The following is a 26,205-nucleotide window of genomic DNA, read 5'->3' on the forward strand; positions in this document are numbered from 1 at the left end:
CAAAAGGAAATTAGTCGTCCATTTCTGTGCAGATTTTTTGAAAGTAATGATGAAGGACAGCCGAAAGCCCCACTGAAATATTCCTGGCTGCTTCGTATTATTTCAAAGAGCATATTCATCAAACATTTACCGTATTAAGAATCATACGCTGTTTATTCATTAAACGGCACCCTACGCACTTCCTTTCTAACTTCTGTGGAGGTTGTGGTTTGTGACAGGAAGAGAAAAGACCAGTTTTTTTTTTACTGCTGGATGTTATAATATGAAATCAAGTAAAAAATAAACTGAGACATCAACAAAAATGGCTTTCAGAAAACTTCCAAATCGTAACGATGTACTTCAGTGGTCTTCGGCTCATTTGGCAGATTACTTCAGATTGGTAGGCAAATCTAAACAAAAGGTTTTTCTTCTCTCTCTCTCTCTCTCACTTGCTCTCTCTCTCTGCGTGTCTCTTGCTTCACCAATCTCCATGCAACAATCTGCTTTCAGTTATACAGGCCAGGTACTAAGCTAAAAAGTAAAGTTAAAAAGTAAGTAGTTTAATGATCTGCCATAAGTTTCTTAAAATCTTATCTTTAATATATTTTGCTCTTGCTGTAATGTTATAACATTCTCATCTCCACGTTTTTTGTTTGTGCCTTCTTTATTTTATTGCAGAATATCTATGCTTTTACTCAGACTGGCATAAATGATTGCTCATGAGAAGATGGTGGTACTGTGTGCTGTCGTCCTTGTGCACTACAGGGCTGTAACTTAGAGAGCCCTGGATTTTCACCGAGCAGTGATGAAATATTGTTAATGTGCTTCAGGAGAAAAACAGCTTTTGAATATTGTCTTCTTGGAAGTTATTTTTGTTTAACACTTATATTCAAACTGTTCCTTGCATTTGTTAGTCAGAACTTTACTGCTGTAATTTGTCTTGCTCAGCACAAATTGCACTTTGCATAAAACTGAACTCAGAAAACTCTGCTGCCGATATCCTATATCACGACAAATCCCATTCATCCAGTTTCCCTATAGTGACTGACAGTTCTAATTCAGCACTACTCAACATTAAACTTATTGGTTTTAAATCTCTGCCAGGGCTTCTTCTATTTTGTGTAACGCTTTGGATCCCTTAAGACCGTTGAACTCCAGTTCTGGCCTCACACACATCACCAATTCTTGTGACACTGTCCGATGATTGTGCTTTCAGCTGCCTAACGCTGAAGATCTGAAATTCTCTGCCTTACGTTTCTGCCTCTCTTTCTTCCTTTAAGTCCAGAGTACCAACTGACATATAAGAGAAACTGTTTTAGGCCTAACCAAGACATTTTGTGAGCTGAATGTTGTCAAAAGACTGCCAAAGGATACAGCGGGATCAGGTACAGATATGGGTGGAGAAAAAAAAACAGTTTAATCTGGCGAAGTGTGAAGGGTTGCACTTTAGGAGATCAAATGTAAAGGGGAAATACAAAGTTAATATTAGAAAGGCTAACAGCACTAATGTTCTGAGGGATACTGGGGTCCAAGCCCTTAGCTTCCTGAAATTTGTTGCACAGGTTGATAGGGTGTCAAGGCGGCTAATAACATGCTTGCCCTCATTTGCTGAGGCCTTCAGTTCAGGAGTCAGGAAGTTATTTTGCAGCTTTAGAAAACTCTGATCATACTATGTTTCGAATCGGGTTGAGTAGCGTAGAGTAGGCATTCAATATTGGTCATCCTATTATAGGAAGAATGAGGGTTTCAGTGAGGATGCAGAAGTTTTCCAGGAAGATGTACCACAAGGAGAAGTTGGAAAAACTAGTGTGATTTTTTTTTTCCCGGAGCATCAGAGACTGAAGTTTATAACATTATGAGAATTAGAATCGAAGGGATATCTTTTCCCAGGTCAAAATATCTAATACTGGAGGCCATGCGTTTAAAGTGAAGGGGATAAGACCCATCAGGCTTGGGCAAGTTAAGTATCTGATGTTTCTTCTTCCTCTTTAACTTTTCATTCCTTATCTTTTAGGACACAGTTAGCGCTGTGAAAATGGCTCTGGGGCAGTGCTTTGTTCTTTTTGTGAGATGTTGGAATTCTGGGAGACCTCCAGCCTCCTGGATAACCACGTCTGCAGCAGGTGCACTGAGCTGCAGTGCCTTAATGTGCTAAGGAGCTGGAGCTGCAGTTCATGATCTTCAACTCATACGGGAGACCGAGGAAGTGATAGCCAGGATCTACAGGAAGGTAGTCACCCCCAGGTTACAGAAAACACGTAACTGTGTGACTCTCAGGAGAAGGAAGGGAAATGGGCACCCAGTGCAGCGCACCCCTGAGGCCATCCCCCTCATGAAGAAGTATAACACTTTGGATACAGTTGAGGGGAATGACCTACAGGAGGGAGCCGCAGTGACTGGGTCTCTGGCATTGATTCTAGCACTGTGGCTCAAAATAGAAGAGAGGTGAAGAGGACTGCAATAGTGAAAGGAGATTCTATAGTTAGAGGAATAGAGACAATATTTTGTGGACACAATAGAGACACCCAGATGGTATGTTGCCTCCCAGGTGCCAGGGTCAGAGATTGGGTCTAGGATATTCCAAAGGGGGAGGGTGAGCAGCCAGAAGTCTTGGTACAGATTGGTACCAACGACGTAGGTAAGAAAGGTGAGGAGGTTATGAAGAGAGATTTTAGGGAACTAGGTAGAAAGCTGAAAAGCAGGACCTGCTGGGTAGTAACCTCTGAAATGCTGCTGTGCCACATGCCATGAAAGTAAGAATAGGATGATTTGGCAGGTGAATGCATGGCTGACGAACTGGTGCAAGGGGCAGAGGTTCAGATTTATGGGTCATTGGGATCTCTTCTGGGGAAGGTACGACCTGTACAATAGGTATGGGTTACACCTGAACCCGAGGGGGGGGGCAGTATCCTTGTGGGCAGGTTTGCTAGTGTTGTACAGGAGGGCTAAGGAAATGCAAGGGTGAAAAGATGTTTACAGGATTTATATACCGATCTATAAGCAGTAGGAAAGATATGGTTTGCAAATTACAAAAAGGCAATGTTATGAAGCCATGGGGGATTTCAATATGCAGGTAACTTGGGAAAATTAAGTTGGTGCTGGATCCCAAGAGGGTAAATTTGTAGAATGCCTATGAGATGGCATTTTAATGCAATCTGTGGTTGAGCCCAATAGGGGATCTGTTATTATGCAATTAACCGGAATTGATTAGAGAGCTTAGGTAAAGGAACCCTATGGGCCAGTAATCATAATATTATAGAGTTCATCCTGAATTTTGAGAAGGAGAAGCTAAAGTCAGATGTATTAGTATTCAAGTGGAGTAAAGGGAATTGCAGATGCTTGAGAGAGTAGCTGGCCAAAACTGATTGGAATGGAACACTAACAGGGATGCCAGCAAAACAGCAATGACTGGAATATCTGGGAGCAATTTGGAAAGTGCAGAGTAGATATATCCCAAAGAAGAAGTACTTGAAAGGCAAAATGACACAACTGTGGCTGACAAGAGAAGTCAAAGTCAATATGAAAGCCTAAGAGAGGGTACAGAATAGAGAAAAATTACCGGTAATTTAGGGGATTGGGAAACTTTTAAAAACTAACAGAAGGTAATCAAAAAAAGTCAAAAGAAACTGAAGATTGAATATGAAGGTAAGCTAGCCAATAATATTGAAGAGGATAGCAAAAGTTTCTTCAAGATGTCAAAGAGAAGTGAGAGTGGATATCAGACTGCTGGAAATTGATGCTGGAGAGGTAGTAATAGGAGACAAGGAAGCGGTGGACAAACTAAACAAGTGCTTTGCATCAGTCTTCACTGTGGAAGACACAAGCAATATACCAGAAGTTCAGGAGTATCGGGGGTATCGTGTGTGAAGTTGCCATTTCTAGGGAGAAGGTGCTTGGGAAGCTGAAAGGTCTGAATGTAGCTAAGTCACCAGGAACAGATTGTCTCCACTCCAGTGTTCTGAAGGAGGTGGCTGAAGATTTTGTGGAGGTATTAGTAATGATCTTTCAAGAATCAATTGATTCTGGCTTGGTTCCAAAGGACTGGAAAATTGCAAATGTCACTCCACTCTTCAAGAAGGCTGAAGGATAGAAGAAAGAAAGTTATAGGCCAGTTAGTCTGACCTCAATGGTTTGAAGATGTTAGATGTTAAAGATGTGGTTTGGGGTACTTGGAGGTACATGATAAAATAGGCCAAAGTTAGCAAAGCTTCCTTAAGGGAAAATCCTGCCTGACAAATCTGTTGGAATTCTTTGAAGGCACTGTAACGTAGAGGCCAGCGCAATGCCTAACTGTACTTGCAACACCAGCTTAATCCCAGCCACTGCCTGCAAGAAGTGTGTACATTCTCCCCAGTGATGGTGTCTGTTTCTGCCGGGCGCTCCGGTTCACTGCGTGCTTCCGCCGGGCACTCCGGTTCGCTGCGTGTTTCTGCCGGGCGCTCCGGTTCCCTCCCACAGTCCACAGATCTACCAATTGGTATGTTTATTGGTCATTGGTCATTGTAAATTGTCCGGCGATTACACTAGAGTTAAATAGAACGATCTCAATAAACAATAAATAAATAACAAGCAGGATAGACGGGAGAATCAGTTGATGTTGTGTATTTGGATTTTCAGAAGGTCTTTGACAAGGTACCACATACGAGGCTGCTTAACAAGTTAAGAGCCCATGGTATTACAGGAAAGATTCTAGCACGGATAAAACAGTAGCTGATTGTCGGGAGGCAAAGATTAGGAAATAAAGGGCGCCTTTTCTGACTGGCTGTCAGTGACTAGTGGTGTTCCACAGGGGTCTGTGTTGGGACCAATTCTTTTTATGTATATGCCAATGATTTGGATGATGGAATTGATGGTTTTGTGGCTAAGTTTCTAGACAACATAAAGATAGGTGGAAGGGCAGGTCATTTTAAGGAAGTAGAATAACGTAGACAGATTAAGAGAATGGGTAAAGAGGTGACAGATGGAATACAGTGTCAGGAAATGTATGGTCATTGTTACGTACCCCGTAACTGGGTTGCCAAACCAGCAGAAATGGATCACTCAGTTGGAGTCTAGATTACTAGAACTAAGAAAGTTTTATTAAAGAAACAAGCAACACAGTAATCGAAAGGATAATAAATGCAGCAGTTCAGCAATGATAAACACACATGTGCACAGAATTAAGATAACAGCATCAATCAAGCTCTATCGTTGTCTAGGGATAAATGACCAATTTCAAAGTGACACAAAGTTCAGTCCAATTTAGTAGTTCAGTTCGCAGTAATGGTTGCCATGGCGATGGACAACGTGGCGGGAGAGAGAGAACAGGAACAACTGATCATTCAGAAACGGCTTCCACTCACAGACCGGCGATAATTGCTCACAAGCAGCTTTCCGGGCGGGTCCTTGGTGATGTCACCTGAGGTCACCGACTGTGACCCCTCCTCCAGATGCGGTCGATTCTCTGCAGTGAACCCGGCACCCAAGCAAGGGCGGACACACACCAGGTTCCCGCTGATGGTACCTTTCCACCCTGTGCGTTGTCCGGTACTTCCCACCGACTCGTAAGAGGCGCACCGCTTCCAGGGTCTCATTACCTCGGGTGTCGTGTGTGTGTCTTAGCGAACCTGTCCCTTTTTATCCCCCTGCTGGGGTATTGCCTGTCCATCACTTCAAACAGTTCATGGTTCAAAGGGGGAGCATTCGATTTAAGGCATTCGATTCTTGATTAGTCAAGGCATGAAAGAATACGGGGAGAAAGCAGGAGATTAAGACTAAGAGGGAAAAGGATCAGTCATGATGAAATGGTGGAGCAGACTCACTGGCCCAAATGGCCTAATTCTGCTTCTATATCTGATGCTGCTGTATCTTATCTTAAGTTTAAAGAAGATGTATAGGGCAAGTTTTTTTTTACACTGAGTGGTGAGTGCAAAGCATTTCTGCTCAGGGTGGCAGTGGTGCCAATTATAATATAAGTGTTTAAGAGGCTTGTAGATAGGCACTTGAATGTGCAAAGACTAGAAAGATATGGACTTTATGTAGGCAGAAGGAATTAATTTAGTGAGGCATATATTTACCAGTTTAATTATTTTAGCACAACATTGTGGGCTGCTGAACTGTTCTATGTTATTTGTTCACCAGCAAAGTATTTATGTATTATTTGTCTGTCAAATCTTCAGGGGGATCAGCTTCTTTGCCTTTGGGAGAACTGAATGTGTTTATACTGTCACACTTTCAAATGTCTCTCATGCATCTAGACTGCCATTGACTCATGTATGATTTTTGCATATGGGGCCTCATGGGGCTCTAGAGAGTTTAGGTTCATTTGCATCACAGCCTTATTGTGAAAGTTTACATTGACATCGTGGGTTTGTCTTCAACTTGGTTCAATGTGAGAATATTGCATCCTTTATTGAAGAAGTATGATAGGACATACAGTACCTTCAAATATACCCTAAATTCAGAAGAATGTGCATCTTAGTATCAAATGATACCCTGAAGTATCTCTGGATTCTTTTGGTATTTTTGGCTTTAGAAACCTTGTTGTATTTGTTCCTGGACCATGTTTTTAAAATCCACTGTAATTTATGAAGACTACAAGACCATGTTGGTAAATGTGATTAGTATAGATAGGTACTGATGGCCAGCATGGACTGGTAGGCCTATCAGTGCCTTATGACTCTATGCTTTTACGTTAGGCCATGCCACACACCAAATTTCACATCAAAATCTTGGGGAAAAAAAGGGAAGCCTGTGGAGGGAATAGAGAGCTGTAAATAGGAGAACCCTTCAGGGATATAAAAAATTGTAAGAGGCACTTAGAAAATAAATTAGAAGGGCATCAACCAGTCCAGATGTTGATCAGGTCTCCCCTCATCTTAAATTCCAGAGAATATAGTCCCATTCTAGTCAATTTCTCCTCATATAACATAACACTTCATCAAGGCCTTGTAAGGAAACACCAATGCCCTTGAACAGATAAACCTACAGAAAGTAGTGGATATAGCCCAGTCTATCAAGGGTAAAGCCCTCCACACCATTGAGCACATCTACAATGACACCAACCATCCAGTCCATGCTCTTTTTGCCCATAGACCCTAAGACATAGGAGCTGAATTAGGTCATTCGGCATTCCATGATTTCTGATTCATTAGTCCTCTCAACCCCATTCTCCTACCTTTTCCCCATAATCTTTGACACCCCGATTAATCCAGAACCTTTCAATCTCTGCCCTAACTATGCCCAGTGACTTGCCCTGCTCAGCTATCTGTGGCAATGCGTTCTGCAGATTTTCCACCCTCTGGCTAAAGAAACTTTTCCTTAGCTCTTTTCTAGCTGGATGTCCCTCTATTCTGAAGCTGTGCCCTCTGGTTCTGCAACCCACCACTGTAGAAAATATCCTCTCCTACTCTATTTAGGCCTTTCAATATTCAATAGGTTTCATGGACTCTCCCCTCATTCTTCTAAACTACAACAAGTACAGGCCCAGAGCCATCAATTTTTCTTTATATTGTAAGGGTACTGGGTTTGCTGACCATGAAGTTCTAAACTCAAGCGAAGATGTTAAGCCCTATCAGATATAAATAGCCGCAAGTACTCTCTCTAAAGGGAGATTATACTGTAACCACCCAGTTCTCAAAGAATAGTTCACTTCCCTGTTTATTCTCCACAACGAGTTTCGATGCCAATACCCACTATTTGAGCAGTGAGTCCTCTCTCCCTACCAAGGGGAAGATACTTTCAGCTAACAAAGTAGTTTAAAACACAGTTCTTTTTTTTTTCAGCAATACACATTTAAATCCAACAACATTCTAAAAACGCATTTTAAACTAACAGAGGATCTCTGTCTTAAACATTTCCTCATTCTCATGCAGGAGCTCGATCTTAAACATTTCCCCATTCTCTTGCAGGATTTCTTTCTTAACTTGAATAATTGAATCATTATCTTGAAACTTAAAACATTATGAATCATTTCTAAAACACAAGCCATTTCCAAAATCTAAAAAATTAAGCATTTCTGAAACACAAAGGATAAAGCATAAAGCAAAAACAACAAAGGATTTCCAAAACATCAACATAATTTGTATGAACTATGAAGACATACCAAAGACATACCATTTCCGGAAGACTGAAAAATTGCAAACGTCACTCCACTCTTCAAGAAGGGAGAGAGACAGAAGAAAGGAAATTACAGGCCAGTTAGTCTGACCTCAGCACTTGGGAAGATGTTGGAGTCAATTGTTAAGGATGCGGTTTCGGGGTACTTGGAAGCACATGATAAAATAGGCCATAAACAGCATGGTTTCCTCAAGGGAAAATCTTGTCTGACAGACCTGTTGCAATTTTTTGAAGAAATAATAAACATGATAGACAAAGGAGAATTGTTTGATGTTGTTTACTTGAATTTTCAGAAGGCCTTTGAAAAGGTACCATGCATGAGGCTGTTTAAAAAGTTACAAGCCCATGTTATTATGGGAAAAATTCTAGTATGGATGAAACAGTAGCTGATTGGCGGAGGCAATGAGTGGGAATAAAGGGAGGCTTTTCTGGTTGTCTGCTGGTGACTAGCGGTGTTCCACAGTGGCCTGTGTTGGGACAGCTTTTTACATTATATGTCAATGACTTGGATGATGGAATTGATGACTTTGTTGCAAAATTTGCAAACAATATTAAGGTAGGTGGAGGGGCAGGTAGTTTTGAGGAAGAAGTGAGGCTGCAGAAGGACTTAGATAAATTAGGAGAACAGACAAAGAAATAGCAGATGGAATAAAGTGTCGGGAACTGTATGATCATGCACTTTGGTAGAAGAAGTGAAAGGTTGACTATTTTCTAAATGGAGAGAAAATACAAAAATCTGAGGTGTATATGATCTTGGGAGTCCTTGTGCAGGATTCCCTTCAGATCTATTTTTGTAGGTTGAGTCTGAGGTGTGAAAGCCAAATGCGATGTTAGCATTCATTTCAAAAGGACGAGAATATAAAAACAAGGATGCAATGTGGAGGCTTTATAAAGCACAGCTGAGGACTCATTTGGAGAATTGTGAGCAGTTTTGCCCCCCCCTTATCTTAGGAAGGATGTGCTGAAACTGGAGAGGGTTCAAAGGAGGTTCACAATAATGATTCCAGGATTGAACAGCTTGTCATATGAAGAGCATTTGATGGCTCTGGGCCTGTATTAGGCCATAAGATATAGGAGCAGAATTAGGCCATTTGCTCCATCGAGTCTGCTGTGCCACTTATGGCTGATGCTATTTTCCTCTCAGCCCCACCTCCTGCCTTCTACCCATATTTCTTCATGCCCTAGCCAATCAAGAATTTATCAACCACTGCCTTAAATATACATCAAGACTTGGCCTCCACAGCTGCCTGTGGGAGTGAATTCCACAGATTCACCACTCTCTGGATAAAGAAGTTCATAGAAACATAGAAACATAGAAAATAGGTGCAGGAGTAGGCCATTCGGCCCTTCGAGCCTGCACCGCCATTTATTATGATCATGGCTGATCATCCAACTCAGAACCCAGCCTTCCCTCCATACCCCCTGACCCCTGTAGCCACAAGGGCCATATCTAACTTCCTTTTAAACATAGCTAATGAACTGGCCTCAACAGTTTGCTGTGGCAGAGAATTCCACAGATTCACCACTCTCTGTGTGAAGAAGTTTTTCCTAACCTCGGTCCTAAAAGGCTTCCCCTCTATCCTCAAACTGTGACCCCTCGTTCTAGACCTCCCCAACATCGGGAACAATCTTCCCGCATCTAGCCTGTCCAATCCCTTTAGGATCTTATACGTTTCAATCAGATCCCCCCTCAATCTTCTAAATTCCAACGAGTACAAGCCCAGTTCATCCAGTCTTTCTTCATATGAAAGACCTGCCATCCCAGGAATCAATCTGGTGAACCTTCTTTGTACTCCCTCTATGGCAAAGATGTCTTTCCTCAGATTAGGGGACCAAAACTGCACACAATACTCCAGGTGTGGTCTCACCAAGGCCTTGTACAACTGCAGTAGTACCTCCCTGCTCCTGTACTCGAATCCTCTCGCTATAAATGCCAGCATACCGTTCGCCTTTTTCACCGCCTGCTGTACCTGCATGCCCACTTTCAATGACTGGTGTATAATGACACCCAGGTCTCGTTGCACCTCCCCTTTTCCTAATCGGCCACCATTCAGATAATAATCTGTTTTCCTATTTTTGCCACCAAAGTGGATAACTTCACATTTATCCACATTAAATTGCATCTGCCATGAGTTTGCCCACTCACCCAACCTATCCAAGTCACCCTGCATCCTCTTAGCATCCTCCTCACTGCTAACACTGCCACCCAGCTTCGTGTCATCCGCAAACTTGGAGATGCTGCATTTAATTCCCTCATCCAAGTCATTAATATATATTGTAAACAACTGGGGTCCCAGCACTGAGCCTTGCGGTACCCCACTAGTCACCGCCTGCCATTCTGAAAAGGTCCCGTTTATTCCCACTCTTTGCTTCCTGTCTGCTAACCAATTCTCCACCCACACCAATACCTTACCCCCAATACCGTAGTCTCTCACACCATAGGAAACATTCTATCCACATCCACTTTATCAAGGCCTTTCACCATTCATTAGGTTTCAATTAGGTCTCCCCTCATTCTTCTAAATTCCAATGAATACAGGTCCAGAGCCATCAAATGCCTTTCATATGACAAGCTATTTAATCCTGTAATCATTTCCGTGAACTTCCTTTGAACCCTCTCCAATTTTAGCACATCCTTTCTAAGATGAGGGACCCAAAAGTGCTCACAATACTCCAAGTGAGGACTCACCAGTGCTTTATAAAGTCTCAATGTTACATCCTTGATTTTATATTCTAGTCCTCTTGAAATGAATGTTAACATTGCACATCCCTTCACTAGAATTCAGAAGACTGAGGGGTGACCATTGAAACCTATCGAACATTGAAAGGCCTTGATAGAGTGGATGTAGAAAGGATGTTTCCTATGGAGGGAGAGTCTAAGACTAGAGGAACAACCTCAGAACAGAGGGGCATCCATTTAGAACAGAGATGAGGAGGAATATCTGTAACCATAGATGTTTCTTGATGTTGCTTACCACATTCCATGAGACTAAACTGCTCTTTACATTTATACCCTTTCAGCCACTTGAGTGATTTCACAAGCATGTACTATTTCCTCAGCTATCCTTTTAACACTAATGGCTTAAAGGCATCTTTTGGTGATGGAGATCTTAGTTAGCTATCATTAAAGTTCCAGGCACATTTATTACAAAAGTATGCCTACTATATACAACTGAAGTTCACAAAGTGAGACCTCAGCCGATCCAGCGGCCCATTAGTTGCAGACCACAGCCTAAGTTCAGTGTAGAGATGAGTAAACCTTGTGAGCAGAGAGCTGAACACTGTCCCATTCTCCTAGGACCATGACACCCTGATGACTTTTTCAATCTGGTCTGGTGCTTAAACTGGCTAAACAATGGGCCCTTGCTCTTGGACCTGGGTCCAACTGCATTGGTACACTTTATATCTGCCTGGACTCCACCTCCTTGATTTGGCCTGTATCCAACTTTTCCAATCAGGCCTGGTGCTTAAATTGGCCAAACATCAGCTTGTTCCTCGCTTTTGAGTCTGGGCACCACCACCTCACCTCTGCCGTGCCTCAGTTCTGTCTCTTCAAATCACCTCCAAGTCAGCTCAAGAAGCCAAACATTGACATGCTCTCTCTCTTGAGCCTGAACCTGCCACCTTGATTCAAACCATGTATACATGCTGCAACTGTCCTGTACCTTGAAGACTTCAGTTCTCACCACAAAGGTATAGGCGGTACCAAAAGGAAAGATACAGGGTATTGATTACACAGATTATTTTATAGAGAAAGTGTGATTGTTAAAGTAGTCAGTCATTCTGTTTGCTGACAGCAAGTCATCACTGTGTTCCACCAGCACCATCTTCAACCAAAACTGCTGTAAAGCTAGCTTCTTTGAGTAAATAAACCTTTCCAACTATAAACATATCTGTTATCGTAATGCTAAATGATATCATGCACCTGATCTACGAGCTTCCTTGAACTAAGCAACTTAAGAGTCAGCTTGTCTGTTTGAAACAACCCAAATTAAATAATGCATTTGTCTCAAACTCTGCTCTTAAGCAATAATAAAGTAGGTGCATTGACTCTTTACAGACAGAGGGTCCTCAAAATACGGACCCTATTTGCAAAGCTGTTTTACAAAAAGTGTTTTTCATTCACATTTTAAGAACTGAAGACTGACTTCTATTTACAACCAGAAGTTGAGCAATCTGTTAGTTGGAAGTTTACTTACAACTGCTTCATTTTACAAAATTCTGTGGTTAGAAAGCAAGGTTAGCAAAAAAAAAAGGAGGTGAATATCTATCACATATGTTAACGCTTTCATCCTGAGGATAATTTTCATAAACCTCCAAAGTCAGCACATTTTTTCTTTGATAAGGGGCTCAAAACTGCTCACAATACTTAAAGTGTAGTCTAAACAATGGTTTATAAAGCCTCAGCATTACACCCTGGTTTTTGTATTTTAATCCTCTTGAAATGAATGCTAACATTCCATTTGCCTTCCTTACCACCAACCTGCACGAAGACTCCCAAGTCCCTTTACACCTCTGAGTTTTGAATTTTCTCCCTACTTAGAAAATAGTCTACACATTTATTCCTTCTACCAAAGTGCATGACTATGCACTTCCTGACACTATATTCCATTTGTTACTTATTTACCAATTCTCCCAGTCTGTCCAAGTCCTTCTGATGACACTCTTCTTCCTCAACACTACCTGCCCCTCCACTTATCTTTGTATCCTCAGGCAAACTTGGCCACAAAGCCATCAATTCCTTCATCAAAATTATTGACTTATAATGTGAAAAGAAGCGGTTCTGAAACTAACCTCTGCAGAACACCACTAGTCACCAGGAGCCGACCAGAAAAGGCCCTCTTTAGTCCTATTCTTTGCCTCCTGCTAGAAAGCCAATCTTATCTCCATGCTAATCTCTTTCCTGCAATACCATGGGCTCTTATCTTGTTAAACAGTCTCATATGCGGCACCTTGTCAAAGGCCTTCTGAAAACCCAAATAAACACCATCCACAGACTCCCCTTTGTTCTATTCTGCCTATTAGCATGGATATGGTGGCACGTGTGTATCGCGAGGCTCAGTGTCTTACCGGATTTCGAAAAATAGTGTTAATTTATCTGCTTGATTTCTGCGTGTTTGCTCGATTCGGCTAAGCGAACTACACTTACAGCAAACAGTCACTTTTGGTCATTAACTACCGATGCATCAACACAGTTTTGGACTATCCATTCAACTTCGACCAACTACCTCTGGAGTTAGTAAGGACACCATGGACTTCCATTCAACTCATTCCAACCGGAAGGGCCCAGTGCTGGCGTCAAGACCGTAAACAAAGATGGGGGAAGTGTGGAGGCCTGCGTGCTAGGCTAAGGCTAAATCCACACTGGCCAGCGCTACCTAGCATCTTCCTCGCCAATGTCCGGTCTCTGATGAACAAGCAGGACGAACTAAGGATTTGGACCCTCACACAAAGAAGGCTTATGGATTGCAGTGTCATGTTTTTTATGGAGACGTGGCTAAACAGTGATGTCCCAAACAACATGGTGGAACTGGAAGGGCTCTCGGTCTTCAGGGCTGACAGAGCTGCAACAGCGACAGGTAAAAGTAGGGGAGCTGGTTTATGCATCTACGTGAATCGATCAAGGTGTACTAACTCTACCATTGCTTACACTTATTGCTTTGCTGATCTGGAATACCTGATTACTAAGTGCAGACCTTTTGATCAACCTCAGGAGTTTACATGCATCATTGCTGTCGCAGTTTATGTACCTCCGGATGCTAATGCTAAGGTAGCCATGAAAGACCTCAGCGCCGCTATTAGCAAGCTGCAGACATTGCATCCAGATGGAGCCTTTATTGTCTACGTAGTGTGTTTCCAAGGTTTTACCAAAATGTATCATGCACCACAAGGGGTAATAAAACCTTAGATCATGTCAACACAAATGTGGCTGACTCTTACAAAGCCACTACCCTCCCCTACCTGGGACAGTCCGATCATCTTTCATTGTTTCAGCTTCCCAAGTATAGCCCGGTCATAAAACGTGTGAAACCCACAATGAAGACTATTCAGGTCTGGCTGGAGGGTGCTCACTCTGCTCTTCAACACCAATTCCAGCACACAGACTGGAGTGCGCTTGCTGCCCATGTCACCACAGACTCTCAGATTAACATTGATTTATATACCAACTCTGTCCTTGAGCACATCAACAAGTGTGTAGATAGAGTGACATCACAAAAACAAATAAAAGTTTTCCCCAATCAGAAACCATGGATGAACAGAGAAGTTCGCCTCCTGCTCAAAGCCAGAGATTCAGCCTTCAGGTCTGGAGACCGGGAGGCTTACAGCTCAGCCAGGGCCAACCTGAGGAGGGGAATCTCTCAGGCTAAACAAATATACAAACAGAGCATCGAGGAGCATTTCAACTCCTCAGACCCCCGGCACATGTGGCATGGCATACAGGTCATTACAGACTTCAAACCACCTAGTACTGTGCCCCATTCCAGCTCTGTTTCCCTCCCTGACGAGCTCAATTACTTCTACGCTCGCTTTGACCGAGAGAACAAGGAGGTCACCTTCAAACCGGATCTCCCACCTTGTGAACTGCCTCTCTCACTTTCCACCTCTGACGTTTACACCACCCGCAGCAGGGTGAATGTACGGAAGGCAGCTGGTCTGGATGGAATACCTGGCCAAGTGCTCAGAGTCTGTGCAGGGCCGTTGGCCGGGGTCTTCACGGACATTTTCAATCTGTCACTGGCCCAGGCAGTTATCCCCAGAAGCTTCAAGATCGCCACCATCGTGCCAGTGCCAAAACATTCCACTGCCATGGGCCTGGATGACTTCCGCCTAGTTGCATTCACCCCCATCATTGCAAACTGCTTTGATAGACTGGTTCTATCACATCTGAAATCCTGCCTGCCCTCTACCCTGGACCCCCATCAATTTGCCTATCGCACCAACAGGTCTACAGAGGACGCCAACTCCACGGCACTTCACTCTGCCCTGACCCACCTGGACAGCCCCAACTCTTACGTCAGAATGCTGTTCATTGACTTTTGTTCGGCATTCAAAACTGTGATCCCCTCCAAGCTGATCGCCAAACTTTGCCAGCTGGGTATCAACTCATCCCTCTGCAATTGGACATTAGACTTTCTGACTAACAGACCCCAATCAGTTAAGTTAGACAACCTCTCCTCCTCCACTCTCACCCTGAATACCGGCATGCCTCAAGGCTGTGTGCTGAGCCCTCTTCTGTACTCCCTTTTCACCTATGACTGCGTTCCTGTACATGGTTCTAACTCCATAATCAAGTTCACAGATGACACCATGGTGGTTGGCCTGATCAGAGGGGATAACAAGACGGCCTACAGGGACAAGGTCCAGCACCTGGCTGCGTGGTGTGCCGATAACAACCTGGCCCTTAACTCCCAGAAGAGTAAGGAGATCATTGTGGAATTCAGGCGTGCTAGGAGCCACACTCACGTCCCCATTTACATCAATGGAGCTGTAGTGGAGCATGTATCAAGCTTCAAATTCCTTGGTGTCCATATTTCCGATTATCTCACCTGGTCCCTGAACTCCTCCATCCTGATCAAAAAGGCGCAACAGCGCCTTTATTTCCTGCGGAGCATCAAGGAAGCTCACCTCTGTCCCAGGATACTGACGGACTTTTACCACTCTACCATTGAGAGCATACTCACCAACTGCATCTCAGTGTGGTATGGCAATTGTCCCATATTGGACTGCAAAGCACTCCAGTGTGTGGTGAAAATTGCCCAGCGGTTTATCGGCACCCAATTGCCCACCATTGAGAACATCTACCATAAACACTGCCTGGGCAGGGTGAAAAGCATTATCAAGGATGCATCTCACCCTAACCATGGACTTTTTTACTCTCCTCCCATCCGGTAGGTGCTACAGGAGCCTCCGTTCCCGCACCAGCAGGCACAGGAAGATCTTCTTCCCTGAGGCTGTGACCCTGCTGAACCTCACATCACAGCGCTAAGCAATATTGCACCCTTATTGTACTGTCTCAGTACTTTTATATTTGTATGCTGTAGCACTTACTTTTTAATCGCAGTTATTTTGTAAATAATATTATTCTAATATTATTCTAATAATATTATTCTAAAATGCTAATTGCATTTTATTGGCTTTGTATCGGTTCTTGGCACAATAACAATAAAATTGAATCTCATCTAATCTAATCTAATCTAATTATTTCCTCACAGAATTTCAACAGAATTTTTAGGCAAGATTTCCCCTTAAGGAAACCAAACTGACTTTGGACTATTTTGTCAATTGCCTTCAAATACCTCATCTTTAATAATGGACTCCAGCACCTTCCCAACCACTGAAGTCAGGCTAACTGATCTATAATTTCCTTTCTTCTGCCTCCATCCCCTCTTAAAGAGTGAGGTGAAATTTGCAATTTTCTACTTTTTTGGAACCATGCCAAAAGGATCATTACTTAGGCTACTGGGGAGCGTTTAAACTAGAATTGTTGGGGGGTGGGAACCGAACTGAAGAGACTGGGGAAGAGGAGGTTGGCTTACAAATAGAGAAAGCTTGTAGACAGTGCGAAAGGGAGGATAGGGAGGTTGATAGAGAAGGGACGTGTTCAGACCGATGGTTTGAGATGTGTCTATTTTAACAAAAGCAGTATTGTGAACAAAGCGGATGAGCTTAGAGATTAGAGCTTGGAGCTATAATATGGTGGCTATTACAGAGACTTCGATGGCTCAGGGACAGGAATGGTTACTTCAAGTGCTGGGATTAGATGTTTCAGAAAGGACAGGGAGGGAGGCAAAAGAGGTGGGGGCGTGGCACTGTTGATCAGAGATAGTGTCATGGCTGCCGAAAAGGTGGACGTCATGGAGGGATTGTCTACGGAGTCTCTGTGGGTGGAGGTTAGGAACAGGAAGGGGTCAATAAATTTACCGGGTGTTTTTTATAGGCCACCGAATAGTAACAGGGATATCAATGAGCAGATAGGGAAACAAATGGCATGCTGGCCTTCATAACAAGGGGAATTGAGTATAGGAGCATAAAAGTCCTTCTGGAGCTGTACAGGGCCCTGGTGTGACCACACCTGGAGTATTGTGTGCAGTTTTGGTCTCCAAATTTGAGGAAGGACATTCTTGCTATTGAGGGAGTGCAGTGTAGGTTCACAAGGTTAATTCCCGGGATGGCGGGATTGTCATATGTTGAACGATTGGAGCGACCGGGCTTGTATACACTGGAATTTAGAATTTAAAAGGATGAGAGGGGATCTGATTGAAACATATAAGATTATTAAGGGATTGGACACGCTGGAGACAGGAAGCAAATCCCCACTGACGGGTGAGTCCAGGACCAGAGGTCACAGTTCAAGAATAAGGGGTAGGCCATCTAGAACGGAGTTGAGGAAAAACTTTTTCACCCAGAGAGTGGTGGATATGTGGAATGCTCTGCCCCAGAAGGCAGTGGAGGCCAAGTCTCTGGATGCTTTCAAGAAAGAGAGGATAGAGCTCTTAAAGATAGTGGAATCAAAGGTTATGGGGATAAGGCAGGAACTGAATACTGATTGTGGATGATCAGCCATGATCACAATGAATGGCGGTGCCGGCTCGAAGTGCCGAATAGCCTACTCCTGCACCTATTGCCTATTGTCAGATCCTGGAAAGGTGTAATAATAACAGAGTTGTCGTGATGGGAGATTTTAATTTCCTAAATATTGATTGGGATCTCCCTAGAGCAAGGGGTTTAAATGGGGTGCAGTTTGTCAGGTGTGTTCAGGAAGGTTTCTTGACACAATATGTAGATAAGCCTACAAGAGGAGAGGCTGTACTTGATTTGGTATTGGGAAATGAACCTAGTCAGGTGTCAGATCTCTCAGTGGGAGAGCATTTTGGAGATAGTGATCATAATTCTGTCTCCTTTACAATAGCATTAGAGAGAGAGATAGGAACAGACATGTTAGAAAAGCATTTAATTGGAGTAAGGGGAATTATGAGGCAATCAGGCAGGAAATTGGAAGCTTAAATTGGGAACAGATGTTCTCAGAGAAAAGTATGGAAGAAATGTGGCAAATGTTCAGGGGATACTTATGTGGAGTTCTACACAGATACGTTCCAATGAGACAGGGAAGTTATGGTAGGGTACAGGAACCGTGGTGTACAAAGGCTGTAATAAATCTAGTCCAGAAGAAAAGAAAAGCTTACAAAAGTTTCAGAGAGCTAGGTAATGTTAGAGATCTAGAAGATTACAAGGCTAACAGGAAGGAGCTTAAGAAGGAAATTAGGAGAGCCAGAAGGGGACATGAGAAGGCCTTGGCGGGCAGGATTAAGGAAAACCCCAAGGCATTCTACAAGTATGTGAAGAGCAAGAGGATAAGACGTGAAAGAATGGGACCTATCAAGTGTGACAGTGGGTAAGTGTGTATGGAACCGGAGGAAATAGCAGAGGTACTTAATGAATACTTTACTTCAGTATTCACTATGGAAAAGGATCTTGGTGATTGTAGTGATAATGTGCAGCAGACTGAAAAGCTTGTGCATGCAGATATTAAGGAAGAGGATGTGCTGGAGCTTTTGGAAAGCATCAAGTTGAATAAGTCGCCGGGACCAGATGAGATGTACCCCGGGCTACTGTAGAAGGCAAGGGAGGAGATTGCTGAGCCTCTGGCGATGATCTTTGTATCATCGATGGGGACAGGAGAGGTTCTGGAGGATTGGAGGGTTGCAGATCCTGTTCCTTTATTCAAAAAAGGCAGTAGAGATAGAGCAGAAAATTAGAGACCAGTGAGTCTTACTTCAGTGGTTGGTAAGTTGATGGGAAGATCCAGAGAGACAGGATTTATGAACACTTGGAGAGGTAAAATATGATTTGCAATAGTCAGCATGGCTTTGTCAAGGACAGGTCATGCCTTACGAGTCTGATTGAGTTTTTTGAGGATGTGACTAAACACATTGAAGAAGGAAGAGCAGTGGATGTAATGTATATGGATTTCAGCAAGGCATTTGATAAGGTACCACATGGAAGGCTTATTGAGAAAGTAAGGAGGCATGGGATCCAAGGGGACATTGCTTTGTGGATCTAGAGCTGGCTTGCCCACAGAATGCAAAGATGTAGATGGGTCATTTTCTGCATGGAGGTCGGTGACCAGTGGTGTGCCTCAGGGATCTGTTCTGAGACCCTTACTCTTTGTTATTTTTATAAATGACCTGGATGAGGAAGTGGAGGGATGGGTTAGCAAGTTTGCTGATGACACAAAGGTTGGAGGTGTTGTGGATAGTGTGTAGGGCCATTGATTGGATACAAAACTGGGCTGAGAAGTGGCAGATGGAGTTTAACTCAGATAAGTGTGAGGTTGTTCATTTTGGTAGGTCAAATATGATGGCAGAATATAGTATTAATGGTAAGACTCTTGGCAGTGTGGAGAATCAGAGAGATCTTGGGGTACTAGTCCATAGGATGCTCAAAGCAGCTGTGTAGGTTGACACTGTGGTTAAGAAGCATACGGTGTATTGGCCTTCATCAATCATGGAATTGAATTTAGGAGCTTAGAGGTAATGTTGCAGCTATATAGGACCCTGGTCAGACTCCACTTGGAGTACTGTGTTCAGTTCTGGTTACCTCACTACAGGAAGGATGTGGAAACCATAGAAAGGGTGCAGAGGAGATTTACAAGTACGTTGCCTGGTTTGGGGAGCATGCTTTATGAGAATAGGTTGAGTGAACTTGGCCTTTTTTCCTTGGAGCGATGGAGGATGAGAGGTGACCTGATAGAGGTGTATAAGGTGATGAGAGGCATTGATCGTGTGGATAGTCAGAGGCTTTTTCCCAGGGCTGAAATAGTTGCCACAAGAGGACACAGGTTTAAGGTGCTGGGGAGTAGGTACAGAGAAGATGTCAGGGTAAGTTTTTTTACTCAGAGAGTGGTGAGTGCGTGGAATGGACTGCCAACAACGGTGGTGGAGGTGGATACGATAGGGTGTTTTTTGAGAGACTTTTGGATAGGTACATGGAGCTTAGAAAAGTAGAGGGCTATGGGTAAGCCTAGTAATTTCTTAGGGAGGGACATGTTCGGCACAACTTTGTGGGCTGAAGGGCCTGTATTGTGCTGTAGGTTTTCTGTGTTTATGTTTATGCCTTCACAATCTCTTCAGCTACGTGTTTCAGAACCCTGGGGCATTGTCCATCTTGTGCAGGTGACCTTTTTTCCTTTTAACGTTTCACTGTTACCACCTGGAAGTGCAGCTCAGAATCCCCACCATCAGGTTCAGGAACAATTATTACTTGTCAATCATCAGGCTGCTATAGTCATAGTCATAGTCATACTTTATTGATCCCAGGGGAAATTTGGTTTTCGTTACTGTTGCACCATAAATAATAAATAGTAATAGAACCATAAATAGTTAAATAGCAATATGTAAATTATGCTAGAAAATTATTAAATAAGTCCAGGACCAGCCTATTGGCTCAGGATGTCTGACCCTCCAAAGGAGGAGTTGTAAAGTTTAATGGCCACAGGCAGGAATCAATTTTCTTTGATGTTCTGTGTTGCATCTTGGTGGAATGAGTTTCCGGCTGAATGTACTCCTGTGCCCACCCAGTACATTATGTAGTGGATGGGAGACATTGACTAAGATGGCATGCAATTTAGACAGCATCCTCTTCTCAGGCACCACCATGAGAGAGTCCAGTTCCATCCCCACAACATCACTGGCCTTACGAATAAGTTTGTTGATTCTGTTGGTGTCTGCTACCCTCAGCCTGCTGCCCCAGCACACAACAGCAAACATGATCGCACTGGCCACCATAGACTCGTAGAACATCCTCAGCATCGTCCGACAGATGTTAAAAGACCTCAGTCTCCTCAGGAAATAGAGATATAGAGATGGCTCGGTCCCTTCTTTTAGACAGCCTCAGTGTTCTTTGACCAGTTCAGTTTATTGTCAATTCGTATCCCCAGGTATTTGTTATCCTCCACCATGTCCACACTGACCCCCTGGATGGAAACAGGGGGCACCAGTACCTTAGCTCTCCTCAGGTCTACCACCAGCTCCTTAGTCTTTTTCACATTAAGCTGCAGATAATTCTGCTCACACCATGTGACAAAGTTTCCTACCGTAGCCCTGTACTCAGCCTCATCTCCCTTGCTGATGCATCCAACTATGGCAGAGTCATCAGAAAACTTCTGAAGATGACAAGACTCTGTGCAGTAGTTGAAGTCCGAGGTGTAAATGGTGAAGAGAAAGGGAGACAAGACAGTCCCCTATGCAGCCCCAGTGCTGCTGATCACTTTGTCGGACACACAATGTTGCAAGCACACGTACTGTGGTCTGCCAGTCAGGTAATCAAGAATCCATGACACCAGGGGAGCATCCACCTGCATCGCTGTCAGCTTCTCCCCCAGCAGAGCAGGGCGGATAGTGCTGAATGCACTGGAGAAGTCAAAAAACATGACTCTCACAGTGCTCGCTGGCTTGTCCAGGTGGGCGTAGACACAGTTCAGCAGGTAGACGATGGCATCCTCAACTCCTAGTCGGGGCTGGTAGGCGAACTGGAGGGGATCTAAGTGTGGCCTGACCATAGACCGGAGCAGCTCCAGAACAAGTCTCTCCAGGGTCTGTTGAACCAGAGGGAATAATTTCACTCACCTTCTCTGACCCCAGCACTGAACTCTTCCCATAAAACTATGACTCACTTCCAAGGACTCTTCATCTCATGTTCACAAAATTCTCTGTGTACATGATTCTTCCCAACTCCTAGAGACACATTTTTTCTGCATTATATTTTACCTGATATTTCCTCACCTATACAGGCTGCCCAGATTCCCCTTAAAGTACCTTTACATCCTCATGTATAGTCACCGTATCACCGAGTTTAGTTTTAATAGAAAACTTGGAAATATATGTGGTGATGCATTTTTGGAGTACTGATGAAGCTTGGACATACATCATGAATGGGAGGGTCTTAGGTCCTATTTAGGTCAAAAGGGGCCTGTACAAATTCAAAGCTTGAAGGTGGCAGCACAAATAAAAATAAATTTTTAGAAAGCATACAAGACGTTGGTCTTAATTAACTGGAACACAGAAAAGAAAAGCGGGGTGGGGGAATGTGATGCTCCAACTTTACAAAACATTGCTGAGACCTCAGACAGAATACTACTTGCAGTTCTGGTTACTACGTTATAGGAAGGATGTGAATGTACTGGAGAAGGTGCAGAGAGGGTGCACTTGAATGTTGCCTGGGATAGAATAGTTCAGTTATAAGCAAAGATGAGAGAGTTTAGGTCTCTTTTGTCTCTAGTGGAAGAGATTAAGAAGGGACATAACTGATGTACATAAAAATAGTCAGGTACCCCAGGGAACAATTCAAGAAAGTTGTCCCATATGAGAGGTAGATAAAACTAGTGGACATAGATTTAGAGCATGGAGAAGAGACTTGGAGGGAATCTGAGGGGATATTTTCACCCTGAGGGTGGTGAGTAATTGAAATGCACTGCCTGTGAGTGTGGTGGAAGCAGAGACACTGACAGCATTTCAGTGTCTAGATGAACACTTGAATTGCCTGAGCATAGAAGGATGAACTGAGTGCTGGAAGATAGGATTAATACTGAAGGACATCCACTGGTGGATATATAATGGTCTGTTTCAATGCTGTACGGCTATCTGATATTTTGTAATTTCAGCCAAATTATTGATAGAGACTGGGCCACAGCACTAATCCTTGCTTTGCTCCACTTGTCACAGCCTACCAACTTGAAAGTGAACCATTTATTCTGCTTTCTCTCCAATAACCAATTTTCAAATTCCATCAGTGCATTACACCTCAGTTCCACGTGCTCTAACTTTACTAACCTACTGTGAGAGGCATTTTTAAAACCTTCTAGAAATCCAAATGCACCACACCCATTTATTTCCTTTTACAAATTCTACGAGGCACATCCTCAAAGAACTTCTACAAGTTAATCAAACAGGAATTGTCTTTCATAATTCCATACTGCCTCTGCTCAATATAGTTACTTTTTCTCAGGGTGTTCTTTTACTTTATCTTTTGTTGTAGATTCCCGTGTCAATCAGTCTTGGCTACGTTGTATACATGACAGAGAATGATTTTATGGACAATTAATACATACTGTAACTATCCACAGCATGTTTCTTGCTTTTATTGAAAGATTGATGTTGTTTCTGTTCATTTGTTCCTTAAAGAAATTTTGTACAAAACTTCTATCGGCATGCATTGTAGCTAATGTTATCATTCCTTTTGTATTTAATAGCTGGACTGGAAAGACTGCGAAAAAGTTATAAAAAAGAACAGTATTAATGGGCAGAGATTTCTGGTAAGTGATCAGTTTATTTTTGGAGTGAAATATTGGAGTTAAGTTTTATTTTGCTTCAAGTTCTCTCAATGAATATGTGTGTGAAGGCATTGTGCTGTGTATTATAGAGCCACAAAGGGGGAAAGTCCCTGACAGAATATGACTCTCTTTCAGTGTCCTCACCAGCATTGCCAAATGGCACTGATAATTAACTGACATGCAACACAGTCAAGCTGCAAACCCTGAAGATTTTTCACTGAACTGAAAGTCTATCCTCATATCCGCAATCAGAGATAAACTAATAATTCCTTAATTCATTTCATCAACACTTTCCAATGTCTGCATACAGAATGCAGCACTGAGTCCAAATACAGTATGCAATGTTACTTACTGTGTACTCAACAGGCACAGCAGGGAATACAAGAATTTAAAAAAAAATGCTGACTTGTTTAAGGTCAAATTGTTGTAATGGATTTGCCTTTGAAGAGGGCCCTGGATGACATACTGAATTTATTAAGAGTTCTCCAAACTCTGGCAGACGGTTAAGCATTGCGCTCTCATCTATTTAGTAGATTACTGCCATAGATCCCAGTTGTCTTCTGACTGAGAGAACACCAGGGCATGGATGAGTGGATCAAGAAGGCAACAGGAAGAAAAGGCATTAAGGTTAATCACTCATCACAACAAACGTGTGGACAGAGTTGGGGTGGGAGGGCGGAGCACCGCCTTGCGTTCCATTTTAGGACATTATTACCAAGACATTCTGGCTGTCATAAAAGACTAAGATATTAAATCCACAGAAGGAGATGAGTAAAGCAAGCAACTTGTTGATATTGGGAAAAGTTTCAGGTGATATTGCTGTTTCTGACCTCATACAGTTCCATTTGTATCCTCTGTTTTGGAGAGAGGTTGCGCAAGACACACAATATACGTATGTCCTTGCATAAGAACAGGGGTAATCATTTGTTGAGACAATTTACCAATGATTTCCATGCCTTAGTAGACATTGTCCAGTCAGAGCTCAGACCCAGATTGCACACATTTACTCTGAATCATAAGTTTTAGAACTTCATGATTCACAGTCAATCTGATCTTCTTATGTCAAATGTTGCAATTAAAATTCTATAAACAACGACCATTATATGTTGTCTTCACAAGGGCAACACATAATGTGAGTGTGAGCAGGTATGTTGCTCCAGGAATTATTGCTGAAGGAGCCAACCAAATGTTAAAGCAGCTCAGTTTGTGTACCTTCCATGACAAGGTGGGTAGAGAGGTCAGCTATGACAGCCCTTTGAGATCATTGTGATTGTGCTAATGTGCGGACACTTATTGACATGTTCTTCTCACTGCTGCTATCCTGTGGTTTCTAATCACTCACAGAGAGTACCATTTACATACCAGAACTAACACACTAGAGCTTGCCTGCCTGCCAATGTCTTGCCTGCCTAAGAGCTAAGACAGGAGTGTACCAGGTCCATATCACGGAGTTAATTTATGCTGATGAGACAAGCAACTGATATGAGCAACATCTCTAGAAACTACTGGAAGAGATCTCACCTATGTAAAGAATTTGAACTGACCATCAGCTCCAAACATCATACCATTAATAAACATTGATGATGTACAACAAATACTGGACTGAAAGTGTTATACTTGAATGCACACAGCATAAGAAATAAAATAGACAATCTTGAAATTCAGCTACAGATTGGCAAGTATGATATTGTGGCCATCTCTGAAACTTGGCTAAAGGATGGCTGCCATTGGGGGTTGAATGTCCAAAGATATATGGTGTATCAGAAAGATAGGTTAGTAGGCAGAGGGGTGGTGTGGCCCTGTGTATAAGAAATAATATTAAATCATTAGAAAGGAATAACATAGGATTGGAAGGTGTAGAGTCTCTATGGGTTGAGTTAAGAAATGGCAAAGGTTAAAGGACCCTAATGGCAGTTGTATACAGACCTCCAAACAACAGCCAGGATGTGGATTACAAATTACAGCAGGAGATAGAAAAGGTGTGTCAGAAGGGCAATGTCATGATAATCATTGGGGATTTTCACATGAAAGTGAATTGGGAAAACCAGGCCAGTACTGGACCTCAAGAGAGAGCATTTGTGGAATGTCTAAGGGATGGTTTTTTAGAACAGCTTGTTGTTGAGCCCACTAGGGGATCAACTGTGCTGGATTGGGTGATGTGCAATGATCCGGAGATGATAAGAAAGCTTAAGGTTAAGGAACCCTTAGGAAACAGTGATCACAATATAATCGAGTTCACTTTGAAATTTGAGAAGGAGAAACTAAATTCCAATGTGTTGGTATTTCAGTGGAATAAAGGAAATTACAATGGCATGAGAGGGGAACTGGCCAAGATTGACTGGAAAAGGACACCAGCAGGAAGGACAGCAGAGCAGCAATGGCTGGAGTTTCTACGAAAAGTGAGGGAACTATAAGAGAGATATATTCCAAATAAGAAGAAATTTTCGAAAGGAGGAAGGATACTACCATGGCTGACAAGTGAAGTCAGAGCAAAAGTAAAAGCAAAAGAGAGGGCATAGAAGGAAGCCAAAGCTAGTGGGAAGATAAAGGATTGGGAAGCATTTAAAAACTTGCAGAAGGAAACTAAGAAGGTCATTAGGAAGGAAAAGATGAATTATGGAAGGAAGCTGACAACTAATATCAAGGAAGATACTAAAAGCTTTTTTAAGTGTAAAAAGGGTAAAAGGGAGTTGAGGGTAGATACAGAAATAGAAAATGATGCTGGCGATTGTAATAGAAACATAGAAAACCTACAGCACAATACAGGCCCTTTCGCCCACAAAGTTGTGCCGAACATGTCC

General features: G+C 42.8%; 1 protein-coding gene across 3 annotated transcripts in view; it reads left to right on the forward strand.

The window, feature by feature from the left end:
* Positions 1 to 217: 217 nt before the first annotated feature.
* Positions 218 to 26,205, forward strand: part of lcp2a (lymphocyte cytosolic protein 2a) — a 224,335-nt gene continuing 198,347 nt past the window's right edge. Inside the window, exons 1-2 of one of the 3 annotated variants that reach the window (XM_063053707.1) lie at positions 218 to 379; positions 23,324 to 23,386. In XM_063053707.1, coding sequence (XP_062909777.1) covers positions 302 to 379; positions 23,324 to 23,386 — 141 coding nt within the window. In that variant the 5' untranslated portion in view covers positions 218 to 301. Of the gene's footprint in view, positions 380 to 503; positions 531 to 13,541; positions 13,656 to 23,323; positions 23,387 to 26,205 lie in introns of those variants that run through there. The other 2 variants (XM_063053709.1, XM_063053708.1) reach the window with 2 other exon arrangements.

The sequence above is a fragment of the Mobula hypostoma genome, chromosome 7 (genome assembly GCF_963921235.1).
Source record: "Mobula hypostoma chromosome 7, sMobHyp1.1, whole genome shotgun sequence".
Lineage (NCBI taxonomy): Eukaryota > Metazoa > Chordata > Chondrichthyes > Myliobatiformes > Myliobatidae > Mobula > Mobula hypostoma.